Source organism: Argentina silus, assembly GCF_951799395.1.
Source record: "Argentina silus genome assembly, chromosome: 2".
Lineage (NCBI taxonomy): Eukaryota > Metazoa > Chordata > Actinopteri > Argentiniformes > Argentinidae > Argentina > Argentina silus.
In genome coordinates, this window is record NC_139656.1 from 11,111,125 (window position 1) to 11,135,310 (window position 24,186).

At 39.7% G+C, this 24,186-nt stretch overlaps 1 protein-coding gene across 1 annotated transcript in view; it reads left to right on the top strand.

Moving 5' to 3' along the window:
- Nucleotides 1–266: 266 nt before the first annotated feature.
- Nucleotides 267–24,186, top strand: part of cadm1a (cell adhesion molecule 1a) — a 274,145-nt gene continuing 250,225 nt past the window's right edge. The window contains exon 1 of the mRNA XM_083665385.1: nt 267–347. Within this exon, the coding sequence (XP_083521511.1) occupies nt 275–347 (73 nt within the window). The 5' untranslated portion in view covers nt 267–274. The remainder of the gene's footprint in view (nt 348–24,186) is intronic.

Genomic DNA, 24,186 nt, shown 5'->3' on the forward strand with positions numbered 1-24,186 from the left:
TATATCAGCAGAATATTACACAACAAATGATTTGAGAAGTGACAATAATCACTATGATTTAAACAATTTAACCTCCATATCATGCATTCGATCACAAAGTTGTTTAACAGATTCAAAAAAACAATTTCATTATCGCTGAAAGTTAACACTTGAAATATAGTTTTTAAGCAAGAAAAATAAATTGTCCCCTCCCTTCTATGCATATCATTAAGTGAATCCCGTTGTCGCTAGGTGAAGTACTACACGAGCGGCCAGATTGAAGCAGGTGTCCAACATGGCGATCACGGGCAACGGATCTCTCTCTACTCTTCTCTTTTTGTTCATGATTCCCGCTGCTCTTCATAAAGGTAGGATTTCGGTTGTCAACTAGACATAACTACATATTTGACTGGATTTTCATGGATTTATGGGAGTGAGAAATAGTCTGCATTGAGGGCAAGCGTTTTTTGTGGATGTAGCCCGAGATGGTTAGTGAAATAAACTAGACTGAAAGCTAGATGATGTCTTCAAGTTGGATTACGTTGTTTCATGTCCCTAAAAGAAGATACACATATTCGTAACATGCCGTAAATATATCCATATGGTTCAAACACAGTCGTAACAGATGTTTCTGCATCTCATGGTAGCCCCTCAGAAGTCACTTCGGCTTTTCCCTTCTCGGTATCGTCTTGTGGCACTGTCGCAAGCACAGCTGGCATCTATATGAACGAAAATAGCTAGATATGTCAATAGTTGTTTTCGACTGTAAACAGACGTGGTTCAACCTCAGTCAACAAAGTGATTAATTGTATTTGTCTTGGCGTAATGCTTTGAAGAAAGTTCTCTCTTCAATACTTTTGCGATTATCCATCTCCCACAGAACGCTGAATATTTGTCGAGCGAGCTGGTCTGCTGCAGCTTGCCCGTGAAATTGTGTTGTGTTTACAACATTATTTTGCTGGGGAGAAATGTCAAACACCCTTTTTCATGAAAGAAGTTGTCGAGTGGTGTTAACAGTAAGCATACTTAATATGTTTAGAATGCTTTTCAGTCAATGCTTAAAACTATGATATAATGTCCACGCACTGGGATGATGGTCACATTGTCTGTCTTTCACGTGTGACTTGGCGGGCTGTTTATGCATTCAGCTTCATATAGCCTAAACTACAGTTAACAGTAGGCCTAACTTCTTTCCTCCGTCTGTCCTTACCACGAATCATTGATGTTATGTTTCTAAAAATGATCCTGACGTTTTAAGATGCCACACTGATAGAGAAGAACATTGTTGTTGCTGTTTTGATTTGTCTTCGTAAACAATTCATTTTGTGACACGTTCAATTCTACATAACCTATACATGTAATACTTTATGTAAATACAATGCCCTATTATTGGGCCATATATCAAATGATTGTAGGTTGTTGAATTGCCACGAGTGGCGTGGCAAGATGCAAATCCCGCTTACTGCGTAGCGCATTCCAAAAACCGAGAAACTCGAATCTCGCTCGAATATAACCATAAGGAGTTTTGCAGAACATTGGCGACTATCCCAGTTTTGTAACAATGTAGTTCGAATACAATAAGGGGTTTTCTCCTTTAAAAAAATGTGCTGAACACAGCCAACACACTTGTTTTTGATGCGCATGTTTCTTACCACAGGACTACTCCATGTAACCATAGCTTTTCGCTGTAATGATATTATTTGCTCAGTCAGACAATACGTCCTATTGATGTACTGTAAACATCAACAGGTTCAACACATTATATCAAGCTGGCTTCAGTGGGCTATAATGTCATACACCTTTAAGGGAGAAAAACACTCGCATGCGAGGTTTAATATTTGCGCATTTCTCGGGTCAGGCTTATTGTAGATTTAGAGCGCCACTTTTTGATGAAGGACAATTCACTATTTCTCAAACAGCCTATGTTTTTCTTCTTGAAATCTTAATGTATGCACAAGACAGATACCTACCGTAGATGGAGGTTTGATACATCAACACCACGTTACATTCAGCTACACTATCTAACCTCATTGTTCATTGTTGGGACTGTGGTCGATGTTGTAACCTATTGCATGCCTTGTTGATTTAAAACAAAGCTCGGGGTACATTTACACAGAGCGCATCAATAATTTACCTCCACCTCACTACATTATGCTAGGCATAGCAGGATTTTAGATAAATTAAGTCACTGCAACGATGGTAAATATTTCAGTATATTCAGGCCAAGATGCTGCAGGCGCATTCAATTGTTGATCACAGCTACTCTATGGCGCACGCGATGACTTGAGCTCATCTCACATGCCTTCATTAAATCACACAAAGTGCTCCAATTGAAATCGATCAGCTGACGAAGCATTTGAAGTTCCTAATGTTTGCCTATAGCATTACACCATTGTGTGGCCATTTAAAAAAAAAAAAAAAAAAAGAGCCAATTCAAACTATAATTTTGAAATGTAGGTTCAGAAAGCACCTTACAGCTACTGAAAAGAGACCACTTACACTTTTGTATTTTAACCAGCCTGTAGATGCAGTGTATCTATTTTGCTTTCCATTCCCATTGTTTCACAGCAAAAACTAATTATTCAGTTAGATTGCATCTGTTTTTCCTATACAAACAGATGAACGTTTGGGATAGGCTTTTGAATATTCTTTCTTGTGAGACAGAATTTGTTAACATATGTTAACTCTGCAAACTTCCCTGTGATTTTAGAAATCATTTTATGCACAGGTCAGGCTAGATCTCTCATTTCACCACATGCTCTGAACGGCTCCCCTCCTGTTTGGCTCACAGTCAAGTCAGTAGCAAGCTCAATGATTGAAAACAGGTGTGAGAATGGACCTGGTTGCTCTCTCAATGGTGCTCTGAGCAGTAATGACAATGGCTTTATTTTGGGGGAAGGGGGGTTGCTATATCCCCCTCTCTCAGACAATAGCAATGGTCCTGTGGCCTAACCAATGACTGAGCTTGGTCACATCTGGCCCCTGTGCACTTAGTATAATCAAAGGCAGAGAAGGCTTAGGCCTACTTGTTAGTAAGGTGCCAACTGATGGGACGTCAAGTAAATCCCCAAACACAATCTCAGATGAGGAAAGCATTGTGTTTACAATCAGACATATTTAAGCTTCTGTGTAGTTTTGAACAGAAATACATGCAAAACACATGTAATAGCATACCATAGCGCACCCCTTGTAAAACACTCATACTGTACTCATACATAAGCAAGAAGCAATTGAATGTAGGCCTAAATGCTACCCTTTTACATTTCTGAATTATAATGTAATAAAACCGGATAATGTAATAACTTGGCGGATAATGTAATAAACTTGTTAAACAGAAAAGGTAATAACTTGTGGTGGTTGTTATGTTACCCAGTGAATAAATTATTTTGGATGAATAATGTAATATTGGCTTGAATGTTGACTATGGTTCATGATATAATGTTTATCGATTTCTTATCTCATTAGACCACACAGTCCTTCATTTCAGGCTAACATATTTTTCAAGATCAACACAATGTGTGATCTTGCTACAACGTGGAGTGACAACTAAGGCCTGCACTCAGAAGCTCTCCAGAACCAGGGTTGTAGATATTGTAGAACCAGGGTTGTAGACTATATACTGGATAAGACTGGTATAGATATTGTTTTCAGAGCTTGCCATCTAGGCACAGTTAGCATAGCATGAACATTGGAATTATTACTTACAAATATCATATGTTTGTACTCTTACTGGCAACTCACAAGTAAGATGTAGTAATCTTTGATACTGAAATATTTTGTATGATTTACTCAGTTTCATAGCTTACCTTTCAACATTGTGTGATTGGGGGAAGAAAGAGATGGAAGACATTGAGAGGGTCATGTCAGGGTCAAATACCTGGAAAATTTAGTGGTCAGTAACAAAAACGACATCCAATCATCTTTGAGACAATCCAACACTGTTTCTTGATGTTTGTGTGGTATTGCGATTATTCATAACACAATCAACTGATACTGTTACTGATTATTTGTTATTTATTTACCTATTTGTACCCTGGCATAACATAAAATAAATATTTTACTTTTAAATGAACACACATTCAATCATACAACTACAAAGTGATGGAACAACTTGTTATTTATTTATATACAAAAATAATGATAAAAACAATGATTATGGTTAAGGGCCCAGGGAATTAGGGACATAACCCAGAGAAATTACGGCCCAGATCTGGCCCACGACATGAAGAAGTGGGCCGGCTCTGGCTGCCATTCCTGAGCATTATCTATTCCATGGGCCAGACCTTGGCTAGCATGCACAAAAGATGGCCCAGTAGCTCCAGAAACATATCAGGGCCACATTCGTCATACCGGGGTGGCCCACAGCAAATTGGCAACTCTCAGACAGGTCAGCGATTGTGCAAATCTTTGCCAATATCGCCGATACCGGTGCTGGCCGATCAGTTGGTGCATCCCTAATTGTGATATCCATGGTGTGTGTTGTGTGTGTGTGTGTGTGTGCGCATGTGCATATACAATGATTTTGGTAAGTTATTACATTATTCATCAAAAAGGTTTTACACATTGGATAACGTAATAACAGCCAGATAATGTAATAAAGCTATTAAATTTTCCGTTTAACAAGTTTATGACATTATCCGACAAGTTATTACATTATCCGGTTTTATTACACTATTAGTTGTTACAGGCCTCTATAATCTTGGTATATCATAGGATGTTATTATCAGAGAGAGGAAGGGGAGATTGTATAATATAAGTGGGCACATTTTGCCCGTATTCATGCATATAATGCTGGGTTCAACAATGAATGAATAACAAATCAATGCATATTGTTTGTGCTCGCACCCGAATAAACAATATGCTGGCTCATCGTTGTAAGCGGGGGAAGGAAAATTAATGTGTTCTTTTGAATACAATACAGGTATGTATCAACTGGGCTTGATGGGCTTGAGTGATCTGTGTTCTCCTGGATTCTATTAGCATAACACTCCAGCTTGTATTACATTACAGTGAATGTGCCCCTGACGAGACCCTTCAGGCTGTCGCACTGTCTCCCACGGAATTGGATCCCTTGTGCTCATTGTGTTAAATTCCTGTCCATTGTTTCCCACCTATTGCTGCAATGTCTTGTCTGATGATAGGTTCTCCTCCTGTTTGTCTGCACAAATGCCAGATGCTGCAGGATTATGCGGTCTAATTTTCCTCTGTCGTAGCTGGGGGATTAAAGTGGAGTCCTGTCTGCAAAATGTACACTAGGCCTCAGGGAAAACCATTAAGGTTCAGATAGTGCCACTAAGTAGTCATAATACTGTATGCAGAGTGAATACTACATTAGGTAAGGCCAGTGTATGTCAACCTAAGTCCTGGGAACCCTAAGAGTAGTCATTCTTCTAACCCAGCCTAGATAAGATATTATAAGAATAATTAGCTGAATCATGTAGAGCTTTGCTGGACAAAAATGTGCAGTCCTGATTGAGCAACCCCAGGCTAGCCTAGGCCTAGGATATGTCTTACACTGAAAATGAAAGGAAATGTTTTCAAGGTTGCTTTCCTTAGACATTTGCCACCACTTTGAAGTGTGCAGTAGTTGTTGGGCTCCACTTGGCTGTCAGACTAATACCTTCCAGACTCAAAATGAAAATGGGTGAGGGAGCAACTAATCCGCATAAGAATATTTTTGAGGATTATGGCTGGAGTCTAGCAAGCTGCCTTTGTATTGATTGGTCTCTTGGCTCTGCAAAAATGACAAAGCGAGACCAGATCCCTCTTAATTCTTACTTAGTTTGGACACTTAGACAGATTGCCGGCCTCATTCTTTATGCTTTCTGTTCTGCAATATTAATGATAATGAAAACAACAACACAAAGGCAGCCACAACAATAACAAGGAAATTGTTATATTTGTGATTCAGTTTGCATTTTGGCTCTGGGCATACTGAACTTCTGCTCATGGAATGGAATTGTTTGTAACTTTGTGATTTTCTTTCCTTATCACAAAGCAGTGTTAATGGTGCCCCTGAATAATTAATTGAACTACATTTGACTGAGTTATGAATCAACTTCATAATATGAAGGTTATGTTTTTGCACAGGTCCTTTTCACCTAAAATGAATAAACCGTCTGCACAGGGCACACAAATGGTGCCAACTCCTTAATTGGTTTGGAAATGTCGCCTAATCCTTAATGTGAGAAACTGAGACACCAATTGACAGGATCTAAGCCTAGCAAGGATTGATTCAGCAATCAGATCCAATAGATAGGCTAGCCTAGATGTTGAATTTGTCAACAGAATTTACAATATCGAAATCTCAATATTCAGAAGTTGCCTCCCCTTTTGTGGTATCTCTTACTCATTTGAGAGGACGAGACAGGTTTGCAATGGTGGATGCTAACTGTCAGGCTTGATGGAGTGTCCACTTGTAAATGCATCCATATCATTCCCAGATATTCTGTTAGGTTCAATGTAGCTTATTCTTACCCAAGATTCCCACCCCCTGTATTCCTTTTGTTCATATTAGTGAAACGTCATGACATTATTCAAAGAATGGTTCCTTTGTGACAGTGCCACCCTGACATTGTTCACTTCAAGTCTCAATGAAAGCTAGAAAAAGTCTGCCTAGTCTACATTTTCTTGGTTTTATTAGTGGGCTTGCTTCTATCTACCTGCCATAAGACTTATTTTTCTCCTACCAAAATAAGACTTTGCAAGCCCACAAAGTTTCGTCTGGAACTTATTTTTCTAGTTATTCCAAATCTTCTGAATATCACTCCTACAACTTTTAAGATATTCACACCAATCCAACTTTAAAACGTGTAGAGAGGTCTAACTCACGTTGCTTATATTAATATTTTTCTAACTTATTATATATTTTAAATTATACAAACTTTAATGTGCACTTTTTACCATGGAGGTCTATGGAAACCAAAATCTGCCATTTTTGTATCACTGCTGCTCTTACACCTTTCAAGCTATTCACACCAATCCAACTGTAAAATGTGCCAAAAACTCAAAATGATCACCTCTGATAAAAGCTTTCTTATAACATTTTAAACTATTACGCTTTTTGTAACTCCAAAAACTCTCATGGGTTAACATGGTGGAATGTTGATTTCGGCCAACATATCTAGCTATCAACCTATCGACCTATCTGTGTAGACTGACTCCAGTTTCATTCAGATTTTTCATACTATTTAGACTTTAAACTTTAAGCATTTTAGGTTGCATTAATTAACATGGGTTCCAATGGATACCATACTCAAAATGCTACTCTTTAATCTTTTATGCTTGACAGTCCAATTACTAGACTTTTAGCAAGGCTACAAAGTTTCTTCAGGAACTTAATTTATTCTAGTTTTCTAGCCTCATTCACAACACTGAAATTCTTGCCAGTAGTTATAAAATGCTTATAGCCTCGTTTGATAAAAGCTCTTATTCAGACCAATGATGTATGATTACCCAAGTTAAACAAACTGATGGCCTTTATGTCTTGATTGAAATTCTGTCATAATCCCCTCCCTTATATTTCAAGCAACAAAAGGTTTTAATACTAAAATTCATGCAGACTAGCATTGGGATTGTTTATTATAAGTAATTCAAAGTGACCCTTTGTTCAAATTAGAGGAAAGAGAACAATAGAGCTCATTTATGCAATACAGGCATTCAAGCTGAAGTGACCTGCTTAGTGCTGAATTTACTAGACATTTGTGGTATTAATCAATCTTAATGACACAAATCAATCTTAAATAACATTAAGTGTGGTGTCACATTTGCCATATTGACACAGCTTTGTCTATATGGCTATGTTGAACATTTAGCATCAATTTCAATTAGCCTAGCTCGCACTGAAAATGAAAGTCATTTACACATCACCTATTTACAAGTAAACATGATCAGTCATTACCCGAATGTACCTTGTCGCTGGCAGGAAATTCAAACCACCTTATTAACGGATGGTTTGAATCTATCCAGCAGGTAGTTAATGAGCTGAGGAATTGAATTCTGAGATACAGACACCCCCCTTGCCCCCCCCCCCCCTCACAATACCATCCCATCACCCTGACTCTCCACCTTAATCCTCCCCACCCCCTGACTTGTGTAAAGATATTGAAGCGGAAGAAACTGTGCCTCCCCATACATCATACTGTATTGCCTCCTACACAAGGATGATCTCCCATTAAGTGTATCTTGCAAGGATCTATTAGCACTACTTTAAACCCACCCAAATGTCTCATGTGCGAGGTCAATCACTCAATTTTTCAGAGTAAAGCTTTTCTTCATTGAGACAAAAATGCTCGTGTGCTAATTCCGTGCTGAAAGTCCCATCCACTGAGACCATAAGCACTTAATCCATTCAGTGTACATGCTTACATTCTCCTTTTTCACTTTATTGGTCATATTCACAGTCATTACTCACCAATTACCTATATGTAGAATGGCTGTACATTTGCTTCTGCTGCCTTTGAGTGCAAGAATTATAATAAACTTGTATTCAACTTACATTTGATTTTATTAGTATGCTTGAGAAGCCACACACTACTGTTATTCGTTATACCTAATTTTCTTATTGTTATTGTTATATTTTCATTCTACTCATTCTAAAATGTTTGATACCCATTCTACTTTTACCACTTAAAAGTGACATTTTAACATACCAAAAGATGCAATTTTCTTTTTGCAACACTGCTGTTTGCACACCTTTTAAGTGACACACTCCCCAATGCATTTCTGAAATCTAGCTATGTAACATAGCTGTGTCGGGAGGTCTCATACTCTGTATAGTAAACAGTAAACAATAGTAATGTGCGCACTGCACAGTTTATCAAAATTCATCCTACACACATCCTCAAGTAATCTGTAATCAGCATTTTTCAATGCTATCCAAAAGTGCAGCGCCTCCAACTGATAATCAATTTGATTCTTTCAGTGTTTAGCTGGGTATAAATACAATTCATGTCATGATAAATGCTTTGTCATAAAAACGCATGGATGTTCTATTCTTATAGGACAATAAAGTACAGTAAGTAAAATAGATACAAATAAAGAACACACAGATAATTTGTACTCACCCTTACCTGTATAGTAGGCATCCACACCACAGCATTTACAGGCATTAATCAAATGAATGTGTCATGATGAACTGTCATTATCAATGTACAATATAAATATAAAATAAAGTCTGTGAACCCTGAATGATGGCATTACAACTGCCCACACTTGAAAGCATTTGGAAAAGGTATATCAATTCATTGCATTCAAAAACAATGTTTTTTTGTAAATTTTAAAATAATCTACAGATTAATCAATAACAATAATTGTTAGTTGTAGCCCTATTACTGCTCTTACACTGTTGAAGCAAGGAACACCAAACCAACTTCACAATGTTCACCAAACTCTTAATTAAGAAAGCTGAAGAAATAATTTTGATACTGTTCATATTGTACAACTCAACATGGGTTTCATGGTCAACAAAAGCTCATTTATCTTTCTTGAAGATATCTAAAAAATAGAACTGTCACTAAACTTCCACTATCAATAATTAATTAGAATACATTTAGCCAGCTAAGCAAGCACAAGTTTCTACTGAAACCTTTTCTAGTTGAAGTTATACTTACTGTCACAACCTAACATCACATTGTCATAGATGATGCATATTACACAAGAAATTCCTTATTTGTAAATAACCTTATCCCTGTTTACTGTTTGTATTATTATATACTTTAAAAATAAGATGACAGTGATGGCACACACCATCACACACAATTTTAGAAATTGGCCCAACTATGATGAAGAGGCCCAACTCTGATATAGTCTAGCCTAGCTCCTAGTTTTTCTCCTCATTCAACCTGCAATTCACATTAGCTGGACGTAGGTTACTTTTGGAGGGAACTGCACAAGTTAGAGTTTCCTCGCAGCCAAAACGATAAATGTGCATGCAATCTTTAGCAGTTTAAGTTTATTCATTAAATAATTCACAATTATTATTCTATGTCCCTCATGAAGGGCAGAGGTTGGAGAAATCTCTTCCTGGCCATTTTGTCCTGCGAGGCTCACTATGTTCCTGACAAATGATTCAGTTTCTCCTGAAATAAAATTGGTCTCACTGTCATTTCCAAAAATCTATGAAAAGTGTTTCAGTAGTTTGACTTTCAGTAGTTAGAATTAATTGTTTTAAAATGGCATGGCATTTCATAATGTGATTCATGTTGAGTTTGCATGATGGGTAAATGTAACCCTAAATGTGACTTATTGAACATTAACTATTTGGTCCTGAAACAATGTATTTTGTCTCTTTAACAAAGACTTAACTGCGAACCTTGTGTGGAATGTTTTATTTTAGCATTTTGTGTATGTCCCCTCATCAGAATAAATGACTCTACATTTATGAGTGAATGACTCAAAATGTTTATTTTGATGACCAATCAAGTCATCAAATTAATTTCCATGGAATCCCTGGACCCGCAATTCAGTAATTTGTAGAGCATATTACTGGCCTTGCAGCATCTAAAGAGAGTTAAAACGTTTTTGTCATCAGCTGGTACAGAAGTAATGTCAGCTGAGTCAGATTTATCTGTGTTTGCAACAAGCCCCATCTCTCCAGACTCTTTCTTGGTGTTTAGAGCACCCACAAAGGGTAGGCTACATAGCATGAGTTCACTTGCATTGCCACAACTGCATCATGGAGTGACCCCTGCTTACTGTATTATATTGGATATCAAAGGCTGAGCCAAAGGAACTTTGCCCTGTCTCCTGTGGCCAGTCATGCAGGTAGTGCTTTGAGATTAAATCATTATGGTTTATTTCTAGAGCACAGTAAGTTGACATCAGTGGATGTTTTTACAGATAACATGTAGGCCTTTGTGGCAAGAAGCAGACATCTAAAGATGTAGCCTAATGATGGCATATGTTACTGTATGGTCGCAGGTGTAGTAAGCCTAAATGGTACAGGACCAGACCTACTGGTAATGCATTATACAATGAAATTATACAATCAAGAGCCCTTTAGAATTAACATTTCTTTGAGTACATTGTTAGCCTACACATGCAATATATAATTGCATGGTCTGAATGCTTTTATTATATTTAACAAATGTTCCAGTTAGATGGAAATGTCAGTGGATCATACCATGACCCCAAATCACCAGCTCTAGGTGTATAAAATACAGGATTCCAATAATAGTGGTTTTGCATGCCTTTCAGTTTCTAGCCTCGCTCAGATACTTACTTGAGCAATGAACCAATGAATTATGAACACCAGCGTAATGGAATGTGGTAATATATTATGGATTGGGCATAACCCTTTATGTCCTATAAACACATGCTGTAGTTTCTTTCCAAAGGACATAAATAGTATATTTTTATGCATTGCTGCAAATGTTGTTCATAGCTGAGGTGAATAGAAATAGGAGCTGTAGGAGATGGAAAAATACAAACAAAAGCTGTGCTTGAGCTAGACGTTGCTAACAAATAGTGGGCTATAGGGGTTAGGATTGTATCATGGCCTAACTGAACAGATGATTAGTAGCCTAATGTTTGCTAAAAGATCTCTTAGTTTTGTATTTGTTTCATCATCCTATTGTCTCACCATGATCAATGCCATATTTTTCCGATGGAGTAAGCCCATCTTCCGACAGAACCTCCTTAGTTCTTTCATAAGATCCATTGCTAAGTGCATCTGACTTTAAGTCCATTAGGAGCTTTTAAGATTCTTAAACGGGAACGGAAGTTCCCAATGAGGGGTTTCTGCTGTGGCCAGACTGATGCATTCTGAACCAAATCTCCTCAACCTGGACTTCCTAATCCCTTTATCATGGGGGTCTCTGCACCCCCTACTGTGCTCAGACTAGACATATTTGGGCTTCAGACACAGGCATGGATGCAAGGGCCATCTGGATGTGCTTTTCTCAGGTCATAGGGAGTTACCCTTACAAGTTAACCAGACAGAAGGCACTGATAGGAGGCTCCCCTTTTCTGGGTCAAGGGAAGAGGAAATTGCTGTAGCTTTGCGGGAGGTGGGTTAGAAGAAATTAATGCTGAAAAATAATGCTACACTGGCCAAGGATATTCTGTTTAACCCCAAAATGCATATTGTTGTCTAAACACCAGAGAATGTGGTCTAGTCGCTTTGTAAACATTTTAAAATAAAAATGAGAAACATACAATGTTCAATGTAAGATTGGACAGTGGGACGCTCAGAGTGTGCTATCAATCAGTAAGATGTTCCTTAACTCAGTCATACATTGTTCAAAGGTAAGAAATAAAATGAGAGGGGAGAGGGAGGGGGAGTGTTGAGGCCAGAGCGACTTGTTCTAATCAAATTGTGGCAGCAAGCTCAACCCACACCCGCCAGTTTTTTTACAGACAGCAGAATTAGCCATTGGAGCACTCAGCAGTCAACATGGTTTGAGTGACATGAGAAATGTGTGCTTGCAGCAACTTTCCCAGATTACGGGCAACGACATAAAATGATCGTATCATAATTGTGTCCGGCTAAATCCTCATATGACAACACTCAAGTACTCAGAACACCCCTAATACATACATAGATGCATACATACATACATACATACAAGCAGAGCCATATGCACACAGTTGGTGGTCCTGGAAGAAAGAAAACATAATTTATCCATTCCAGGTCAAGGTTACAAACTATATTGCATAGGCCACATATTTTTAGAGCATTGCTTTTCAGAAAAGCAAATAGGCATCGGCAACATAACCTTTTCTTAACTGTCTTCAAGTTCATCCAATGAGTCTACCCATCACACTAAAGGAGGCGGCTTCTCCTGAGTCACCCCAGTTTGAGCTAACATACTTAAGCTCCATTCCAGCAGTGTTGACATTTTGTAGGATCAATGTACTCTGGCACATTGCCTGCTAAATGGTAAGGAAGGCACACAGAAGCCCTGAGCTGAAGATTCTGACAAAGTACAGCCAAGCAGACAGTGGTGTTTCTGTAACTGTTTCAGATACTAATCAGACCAGACATCATAAACCGCTCGACCTGAATGTTGCTGGTTCGAATTACGCTTGAGACACTTTTTTTGTTGCTAATTGTTGTTGCTTATGTTTATGTTTGCTAATGCCTTCCCCTGACAACTTACCCTTACCTTAACCACTCAAAGTTAATGCCTAATACTGCCTAACCACCACGCAAGTCATGATGGACTTAGCTCCCAGTAACGTATCTTGTAATTCAGGTAACACTCACGCAACATATCTTCAGTTTTTGATGTCATACAGCACCACACGTGGTCTGTGCTGGTATAGCTAGATAATACGTGCACACAGAACATATTCTTAGGTCCACAGAAATGATCCACGTGCACACAGAACATATTCTTTGGTGTAATGTGTTGTTTATGCTATGCATTGTGACCCAGGCAGGCACTGATTTCAGCTTAGGGATAATTTACAAATGTTGGCTACAATAGCTCTTTAGGCTTACTCATTATACATTTATCTGCCACCAACAGTATTTGATGTTCTCTCCACAGCACATGTCTGTTTTCGATGTTAAAAGAGGACCTGTGCTGTTGTATCAAACAGGCCCCATAGATAATTCATGCTTAATTTCCCCTAACCCACAGTCCCTAGAGCCAAGGCACCTAACCTCGTCTGCATCTTTGAAATTTGTGTTATCAAAGTTCCTGGGCGGTACAATCAGGACCCCTTGGAAACAAGGGGATTATAGTGCGTCTGGACTAGTCTTTGAGAATAATCAGTCAAGCCTGTGGGGAGGTAGGCCTGCCATTTTTCCTCAAAGCACAGCCAACAGTATGGAATCAGTGTGGTCTACAGATGTATTGGTCGGCCCAGCTTACAGACCCCCACTGTTTTCAGTACCTTGCCGTGTGTCTATGAATAGCCTGCTGCCATCAGTGATGATAAGGGAAGAATATTGCCTAAAGCATTAATATGCTCGTAATAACAGGCCAATTAACCTCCAATATGTGAAACGGACATGTTATTTTAGCACCCATCATTGTTGGTCATGCTATCAAGATGCTATGGTTTAAGTGTCACTGCAGTTGTATCTTGTATTTAGGTGTCTTGAACTTGCTTCAAAGTCTTTAATTAAAATGGCTTGTTTTATATTGTCAGCATTATATAAGTGGCAAACAATGCAATGTATGCAGAGAATCGCCATGGACTAGGCTAATACATTTATGGGGAAGGGGAGGATTTGTCTGATACATGAACATAATTCCTTATGGCACCATTTCTTCAGGAACCAAATAGTTTAACAGCCCCTGATGAAATTCATGACTTGGCTTGTGCTTATTCATACATTTCAGGACAAACCATCATTCAACAAAATGTTTTACCACATATTTCAGGAATCTGACATACAAAAAAAAAAAAATCTTAAATACAAAGCATACAAGCTCACATTTCTTTCATGCATGCATGTTCAGCTCTATATTGAATCAGTTAACATTTCAAGGTCTTTTCAGCACTGGAAATGGACAGACCTTTTATCGCTCTAGTTTGAATTTAGTCTTTAACTAATCGGCGCCCTATTGTTGCCAACAAATAACCTATTTTAGGGGCCTCGCTTTGTTGTCCTCAACTGATATATTCAGTTCTGTCATTTTGCAGGTTTGAGCAGCAGTTTGCAGTGGGGACAACAGGATAACTGCCGGTCTCCAATAACAGCCTGTCTACAATATGCACCGGGTGCACTCCATGGTCAAAGCAAATAAACGCCTGGGCTACTAAAATATGATTTACAGTACTTTAATACAGGCTTCGTATCTTTGGTGGTAATGTTTTGAAGTGAGCTATGTATAGAATCATTTATTTTCACATTTTTTAAACTTTTATTATTAAGAAACAAAAAATATTCAAATACTGTCATACCGTAAAAATGCAGAACATTCCGTAATATGAAAATTAGATCATATTGCCCAGCCCTATCCTCTGTAATGCAAACACACGTGACCGCCCTCCGAAACACCCAATGACAACCAGCTACTCCACCAAAAGGTGAGCTGATGTGCCACAGTATTGCTTCCTCCCTCACAAGCTCACACAAGTTTCAGTCTTGTGTCCTCTGTATTGCCATCACACGTGACCGCCCTCTGAAACACCCGATGTTAACCAGCTACGCCACTGAAAAGCTAGCAATTTGATGGTGCTGGTGGGGGTATTTCAAGTTGAGGATTTTTCATTGGCTTATGCCTAGTTTCCCATTAGTGGTTCTGCATGGATACTAATGTGTAGAGCCACCCCTTCACATCAGTGTTTTAGATAGCAGTGAATGTTTTACCCTTGATAGTGAGATGGCTTGTTAGGGGTCAAATGTTCATATTATCATGGTCATACTGTAGTCTAGTTTAGATCTAGTCACAGTCTGATCTACTTTCAGGGGGTGAATGTACTGTTTAACTTAGTGAGGGTGTAGTGTTAGTCTGGAATGCAAATACAGAAAAATGATAATTGTATTGCCTATTTACAATAATAACCACTACTGCCAAAAGAGTTTACCTCAAACGGCAAACCTGTCTCTTCTCTTCTCTCAAACAGCAAAATAAACATTATATTTTATAAGTTCTCCTTTACTTACTGAATGAAATTAATATTTGATCACTTTTTCTTTCTAACATTGTGTCCTTGTTCACATCATGGGCAGACTAAATGTGTTTTCAAAGTGTGCAGTATCATTTGGGCTGACAGAAATATGGCCTAAGCTCAGCTGTTTAGCAGTTGCTAATTTATTTATTATTTCTCCTCGCCCCGAATGGAGTACAGTGTACATATTCATTAGCATTGCCTCTCTCTGCTAGTGTCTGCTTCTAAAATGCTGTTTAAGGGCCTATTAGAAGAAATCATCTTCATCCTGTTATTTCATGGACATAATAATAGCTTCCCTTGTTGTTAAGGGGGTTGAAGTAGTGTAACTCAAATGATTTTCTGGATGTAAGGCTAGAAATGTGGCGAAACAAACTTTTCATGCAATGAACACATCCAGATCTCACTAATACAAGCTTATTACTTTACACTTTGCTACACGTGGACTATCAATGATTTCCTGTTATAATACATAGCCGATAGCTATAGCTTGCTTCCAGTATTGTTGGGCCTGTAACAGTAACTTGGTGCACACAAAAGCGACATTGTTAATCTCTATTTCGGTTGTGTCAATATTTGCCCAACCTTGAAAACTTCATACAGAAAAGAAGCCAATATCAAACTTTGATGGATTTTAGAGAGCAGCTTGAGCAGCTCTGAACACATTTTAAGATGTTCCTTTAGACTGAAAAATATAAATTTAGAAGATAACATTTGTCTGCCCTTCAGATGGGATTGAGGCCTACATGACACTGGTTGAAGGTGAACTGCTACTACTGTCTAAATGTGCAAATCGTCATCTACACCCCCGTCAATAAACTTCTGTGACACCTACTGTGAACTAAAGCGCTAAAGGCCATGGCTTTGATATCAAACAAGTTCCATGTTGCGGAATGTGTAACAGTGGTGAATAGATTTCTTTCATGTGTTTATCTTTAGGTTCTGCTCTTTGGCTCAGCTCAGGCAAGGTAGAGTGCCTTCAAAGTGCAGGAAGGGGCATTGCACCGTTTCAAGAGATTAAAGGTTGGACAGCCTGAAGAACCAAATCGATGCATCCTCTCGGAGAAAGGATTGACCATGTATTGATCCAGCCCCAAACAGGAACTAGAGATGAAACGGCCCTCCAAAAATAAATAAATAAAAAGCCCCCAGACATTCATTTCTGAGCTGCAGTGGGCACATTTATGTAGTCAGCACAACAAGATCTTGAACTGTGTGGGCGTAATTGTGGAAAAGACAGAAGGAGATAGAGAAGCCCTGCAAGTTTGCAGATCCTAATGGCTTCAGTATGCAAAGAAACCATGACCCCTGTAGCTTTGTCAGCATTGCGTTACTAATGAAGACATTACTTTTGGTTACTCCATTGCACCTTGTTGAATTTTTTGATTTATCAATCATCAGAGAAACGTCAGAGCAAGACACTCAGGCTTTTGATTTATTGCAACTCTTCAAGAAGTAATGAAGGTATGATGGAGATAAAATAACCTTTGAACTACATAGGCTACAACAGGCTAGTATATTCCATCATTGCATTACAAATGTAAGTAGCAATGTTGATCATTTGCTATTTGCTCTGCTGAAGGTGAATACAAGGAAAGCTGCTGGCCCAGATGGCATACCTGGGAGAGTACTCAAGACCTGTGCTAACCAGCTAGCTCCTGTGTTCACCACTATATTCAACCTCTCACTGGCTAATTCAGTAGTTCCCACCTGTTTTAAAAGATCGTCTATCGTCCCTGTGCCCAAGATCACCTCCCCAGCCTGCTTGAATGACTACAGACCCGTGGCTCTAACCTCAGTGGTCATGAAGTGCTTCGAGAGGCTGATTAAGGATTACATCTGCTCCTCCCTCCCTCCGACCCTGGACCCACTGCAGTTCGCATATAGACCAAACAGATCTACAGACGATGCAGTTTCCCAGGTCCTCCACACCACTCTCTCTCACCTTGACAGGCAGAAGGGGGGCTATGTGAGAATGCTGTTTATAGACTACAGCTCAGCGTTCAATACCATAGTCCCCACCAGACTGGCTGATAAGATGATTGGTCTAGGACTGAACATTCCCCTGTGTGCCTGGATCCTGGACTTTCTGACGGCCAGGCCACAGGTGGTCAGGGTGGGTAGACACACCTCCAGCTCACTCACACTGAGCACTGGGTCCCCCCAGGGCTGTGTCCTTAGTCCCCTCCTCTACTCCCTGTACACCCACGACTGTGTGGCTAAGTCCAGCGAAAACTCCATCATCAAGTTTGCGGACGACACGGTCGTGGTGGGGCTGATCTCAGATAACAATGAGAAAGGCTACCTGGACGAGGTGGCGGACCTGTCACTCTGGTGTCAGGAGAACAGTCTCATCCTGAATGTCTCCAAGACAAAAGAGCTGATTGTGGACTTCGGGAGAGCACAAAAACTAAGGGCCTACACACCGCTGGACATCGGAGGAACTGCTGTGGACAGGGTGAGCAGTTTTAAATACCTGGGAGTCCACATCTCAGAAGACCTGACCTGGACTACCCACATCAGTTCTCTGGTGGGAAAGGCAAGGCAGCGCCTGTTCCATCTCAGGCAGCTGAGGAAATTCAGAGTCTCCCGGAGGATCCTTCAGTCCTTCTACTCTGGAGCTGTGGAGAGCATCCTGGCTGGCAACATCACCGTCTGGTACGGTAACAGCACGGCCCAGGACAGGCGAGCTCTGCAAAGGGTGGTACACCTGGCAGAAAAAACCATGGGAGCTCCAACCCCCCCTCTCCATGTCCTGTACACCAGGAGGTGTAGGACCAGAGCCTACAGGATTATGAAGGACCCTCACCACCCGAAACATGGACTGTTCCAGCCGCTGCGGTCAGGAAAACGCCTCCGCTGTCATGCAGCAAGAACAGAGAGGCTATGGCTGAGTTTCTTCCCCCACGCCATCAGAATCGTCAATGATGACCCCACCAGTGCCCCCCTCAAGTCACTCACACATGCACTGTCATCTTAACACATATGCACACACATAATCATCCATCTGCTATTTATATTGCTTACTTATATGCTTACTGGTTATACTGTTCATATTGTTTATACTGTCCATACTGTATATTTTTTAGTACTTCTATTTTTATTTTATTGTATTTTAAAACTATTGTATTGTTGCACTACTCTGTGGCACTGTCACTTTTGCATTTCACTGTATACTTGTATGCACGTGACAAATAAAGAATCTTGAATCTTGGGTAGATTTTGCGACAACCTCTAATGTGCAAAATAGCAGACTAGGCCTATATCATGAATGTGATATACAAAAAAAGAGCTTGAGCAATGCTATAATAAATTGATGCTACCAAGTCCCCAAACTCCAGCAGTAATGTTGCTCGGAACATGAAAATTGCCCTGCATAGCAGTAGCAACCAGCTCACTCTATGTAGGCCTAGTGGTTTACCAAGGTGTTTTTCAGTGATAGTAACTCCTGTCCCGATTGTCAGAAACACCATGATCTTCCAGAACAGAGAGGCCATGAGAACACGGGCTGAATACAGAGTAGTTGATATTTGCCCATACATGAACATTGCTCTACTATATCATTAGCCCCTGTCAGCCCTCCCAAGAGCAAAGGCAGGTGCTAATCAGCATGCTAATTGTAATATCGTGTTGTTGCCTGATCTGCAAAGATGAAAGGGGATGGTGCTTTTACCCAAAGGAGTTTGGGAAATTGGAAGTGTGTGTGCGTGCACGTGCACATGTGCACATATTAGGGAGTGAGTGTGTTGGTATGGGTGTTTGATTGACCTGGGTGACTACTCTCGTCTCATCTTGGTGATCACTCATGACATTGATTATTTCCTCCAACTCTCAAGATTTAACGAGGCAATGTGGTTTTCTGTGGCTAAATATGACACACCGATTCTCCTTCCAGTCCGAGTCTGTCCTTTCAGACACCCCCTCCTCTCCTTCTGTTCCTCCTCTTTTTCCTTTTGCCTCTCTGCAGGTCTGTGGCATTGGCTCCTGTCAAGAAGAACCCTTAGCATCACACCCATGCTGTGCCTTAACAGCACAATGTGTCTTCTATTGCTTGTGACCTTTGATTGATCTGCAACTTAAAGAATTGGACAGGTGAAAGCAAGATCTCCTGTAGGTTTTAGCAGATTCCGCTAAAGGTTCTGCCCTGTTGGATGAAACACTGTTTGGTGGTTATTACAGCCAATGTGCCACCGGTGGCCATTTTAAATTAAATACTAAATGAATAGGCCACGGCACATTGGTCTAATATTACCTCAACAGCAGTAGGCAGTCTTAATGGAGCCTAGAAAAAGAAATGTCTCTCACTGGGATTGGCTTTACCATGCATACATTTCCAGTTGATCATCAGTCTAAAAAGAAACATTGAGTAATTTTTCATATTGTTTTGTCCTCTCTTCCCACCTCTTTTTGCTCGTTAGGGCCATGTGTTTCATAATGTGCAGTTCTGTGCTTCTGGATCTTATTGACATATTTAAATGTAGTTATTTCCCTGCCAACCTCAAGCTCACAGAGTAAAGGAGAGTGCAAGAGAAAAGTGGAGTGTGTGTGTGTGCCATGTGCTAGAGTGAACACATTGTTTGAGGTGACAAGATCCGCACAGGCTACTTATAAGGAATATCAAAGGCGTACCCATATCTTGTAGCCTACCTTTTTAGCTCTTGCTACCTCAGTAGTTTTGGCATATTGTATTTCCTAAAAAATGTTCTCCAGCAATAACCCCTCTCTTATTGGCTGTCTTTTCTGGAGGGTAATCTCACGAAGGTTGAGCAACATTTAATTGCCATCCCTACGCCTCCTTTATCTTCCATAGGAAGGAAGTGTTTAAAATCGCAGCAGAGGAAATTAGTGTTCTGTCATTTGGGAATTTGTCGAATAGTATAGCTGCTGTCCTATTAATTACACCTAACAATGGCCCCTGGCTTATTGCAAAATGAGCCCAAAGGCCAGATGTAATCTGTGACATGGGCATATGGTTGAGACGGTCTGATTAGGTTTTTGTTGGGTGTTCTCTGTTCACCTACCTTTGAAGCTTTGAAACCTGCCTTAGTTTTGTGCCTTTGAATATTGACTTTGTCCAGTCCATCAATCCTTTATGTTCCCAGTTCATTGCATTGTCTGTGAACTTAATGGCCACCATACAGCCGGCTTCTATGCCGTTAACAGCGCCCTTGGATTTTGTGATTCCAAGTCTAGTTCTGATCTTGTAATAATAAGTGGAGAAGAATGGGGACCATTTCCGTTTTTGAGGTCGAACACAGACTCGAGTCAAGGGTCGGGTTTGATGGAGTTTGATTAGTTTGAGAGCTTCTCAATCAGCCCGGCGAATCGGGCCTTGTCCGGCGGCTTTGAGGGGACGCTTTTTCATCCACTTCCTGTAATGTCCCGCCCTGTTTCTTAGTTTATGCTTGTCTTTGTTATTTAATTTAGCGTTTCCTGTTTATTTTTGTGTTACTCACCTTGTCTCTCATTTCAGACACTTCACCACCTGCCTGTGTGATTGTCTACCCCGCCCTGATTGGCTTCACCTGTTCCTCGTCATCCTTCCCTGTGTATTTAGTCTGTGTGTTCCTCTGTCTTTGTGCCAGTTTGTCTTTGTACCTTGTGTCAAGCATTCCAGTGATTTTTCCCTAGTGTTGAGTATTCCAGGTTATTTTCAACTTCCTACCTGTGTACCAAACCCTGCTTTGCCTACCCCCTTCCTGGATTATCTGCCTACCCATTGACTGCCTACCTGTGTACCGAACCTTTTTTGATAGTAAAGACTATTCTATTGGATTTAAGTTTTTGTCTCCGAGTCGTGCATTTGAGTCCTCTGCCTAAGTATTCCAGTCATTACATTTTCTTTGTTATACTGGTTAATTTCAGCCCATTCAGATGGCCACCACTACTCATGCATTTCATTTGGTTGTCTTTTGTCTTGACTCCCAATCAATATGAACAGGGGCACTGAGTTGAGGCTAAGGCTTGGATTAGGGAGACTTGCCTCACTTTTCACTGAGGTAGGTGAAATTTGAAAATGTCAAGGAGGTTTGAGTAAAATGTCTCCATTAGAATTGAACTCAGTTAAACAGTTGTGTTATAGGCCTATGCTATGAGAAATAATAGGTAGTAGTCTTTTTAGTAGTCATTTGTTGATTTATATAGTCTCAAGTCTCCCTTTGCAGCACACCTCCACTAGATGTCTCATAATGTTTAATCAGTTGTTGAACAGAGTGAAAAGAATGTGTCACATCTACCCCCTCACCATTTTTCTTCCCGCTCCTTTCATGGAAACCCCCCAAAAACTAAATAGTCAGAAGCAGAAAACACTCATTTACTAATCAAACTTGGGACAAGGGGTAATTAATTATTTGAAATCAGCCCATTAATTTGCATAATAAAGGTACCATAATTGTGACTTCTGCCCAAAAATGTAATTAGAGCTTTAGTCTGCATTACAGCAGCAAAGCCTGTTTTTGGGAGCCATTTCAGAGAAAGGGGGGGGGGAAATCTGCTGCTCTGGGATGGAGAACACTACAGGAATCGCTTCCGAATAAAAGGTCCTCTCCATGGTTCCCTTTTGCTCAGTCCAGAGGGAGAGCGCTGGGGATGACTGATCTTCTAATCTGTAAAGTACCAAGCGCTTGGGCTTTGTCGACTGGGCTCCAGTTCACATTCTGAGTCTTCCCTGCTCTTTTTTTACCATTTGCAAGAAAGTCCATAATTTGTGGTGCGTATTGCTGACACAAAAACCAGGCAATGGTTGGAAGATGAAGGGTTGCATTAGCATGAGGTAGTGGGCTCCTGCACACTCTCATTCAGCTGTGGGCCCTGACAAATAAAAACTGACAAAAGAACAAAGGCAATGAAAGAAGGAAGGAAACAACAGAGGAAATGCCACTTGATACCAGGGGGAACACTCATCGATTCTAGATTATCATCCACTTTATTTTGTTTTATAAGGTCAATTAAATGACTCTCCTCATTTGGAAGATGCATGGTGTTTTAAAAACAAATTAGATGGCACTACCCTTACATTGTTATAAGACCGTTCTTTTTGTAGCGGAAGGGATACAAGACCAGAATGTGGCAGGTATGATTTGTGAACTTCTTAAAGGAATAGTTCACCTAAAAATCATTGTCTGTACTACAAGCCTACATCTACTCATATTGTCATAAAAAGATGTTATATTCACTGAAGTATACCTTTTTCGTAAGCGTGACATTGTTATTTTAGACATTTAGGTAGTTGAGATGCCAGTTATATGCAGCATCTGTACAGATAACATCACTGCATTATTCTATTTTACGGCAATATAAGTAGATTTAGGTTTGTAGCTAATGCAGACAATGCTCTTGGGCGAGATTGAGAATACAGTGCCTTCGGATAGTATTCAGACCCCTTCACGTTTTCCACATTTTGTTGTGTTATAGACTCAATTTAAAATGGATTAAATTAAAATAATTTGCCATCAATTCACACACAATACCCCAGAATGACAAAGCGAAAACACATTTTTTGAAATTTCAGTAAATGTATTAAAATTGAAATTGAGAAATACCTCATGTACATAAGTATTCAGACCCTTTCCTATGACGCTCTTAAAATTAGCTAAAATGCAAAAATGTCATCAACAAATCACTCAATGAGTTGAATTGAGTTCATCTTAATGCAAGGATAATAGTGCATGTCATTTTGGAATTAATATCTTTGTTTTGGGTCTCTGATTTGCATAGGTTATAGGCTGTCACTACCAACTCAGCATTTTCTCTTGATCCTGACAAACTCCCCAGTTCCTGCCGGTGACAAACATACTGTATCTATAACTTGATGTAGCTACCACTGTTCTTCACACGAGAGATGGTACGGACACTGCATTGCGTGTGCTGGATTTGCACCAAACTTAATGCTTTGTAGTAAAACCAAATAAACACATTTCCAGCCACTTTCTTTGCTGTATCACTTGAATTCATTGTTGCAAACACAATTATGGATATGAGAGATTATTTTCCATTAAGGGATTCTTTTTGGCCACTTGGTTATAGACCAATTTTGTAGAGTGACTGAGATGGTGTCCCATCGGCTGTGCTTTTTCCTCTCCACCATTCAACTTTGTAGACTTTTGTAAGTCTCCCCAGGCCTCAGGGTCGCATTCCTGAGCAGTTTTGTTCCTCTCCATTTTCTCAGTTTGTAATGACAACCTGATCCACACAGTGTGTAATTGATTCCTATGCAAATCAGAGACCCTATAAAAACAAATATGAATTCAAAAAATACATGAACTATTATCCTTGCATTAAGATGAACTCAATTCAACTTACTGAGTGATTTCTTGATGACATCTTTACATTTTAGCTAATTTTAATATTGTCATAGCAAAGGGTCTGAATACTTATGTACATGAGGTATTTCAATTTTAATACATTTACTGACATTACTTAAAACCTGTTTCCGCTTTGTCATTCTGGGGTATTGTGTGTGGATTGATGGCAAATTCTTTTAATTTAATCCATTTTAAGTCTATAACACAACAAAATGTGGAAAAGGTGAAGGGATCTGAATACTTTCCGAAGGCACTGTACATGTTACTACTAGCTGAAGCTATGCTAAGCCCTCTAGGCTGCTGTGGCAAATGAAACAACATGTGCTACGCAGAT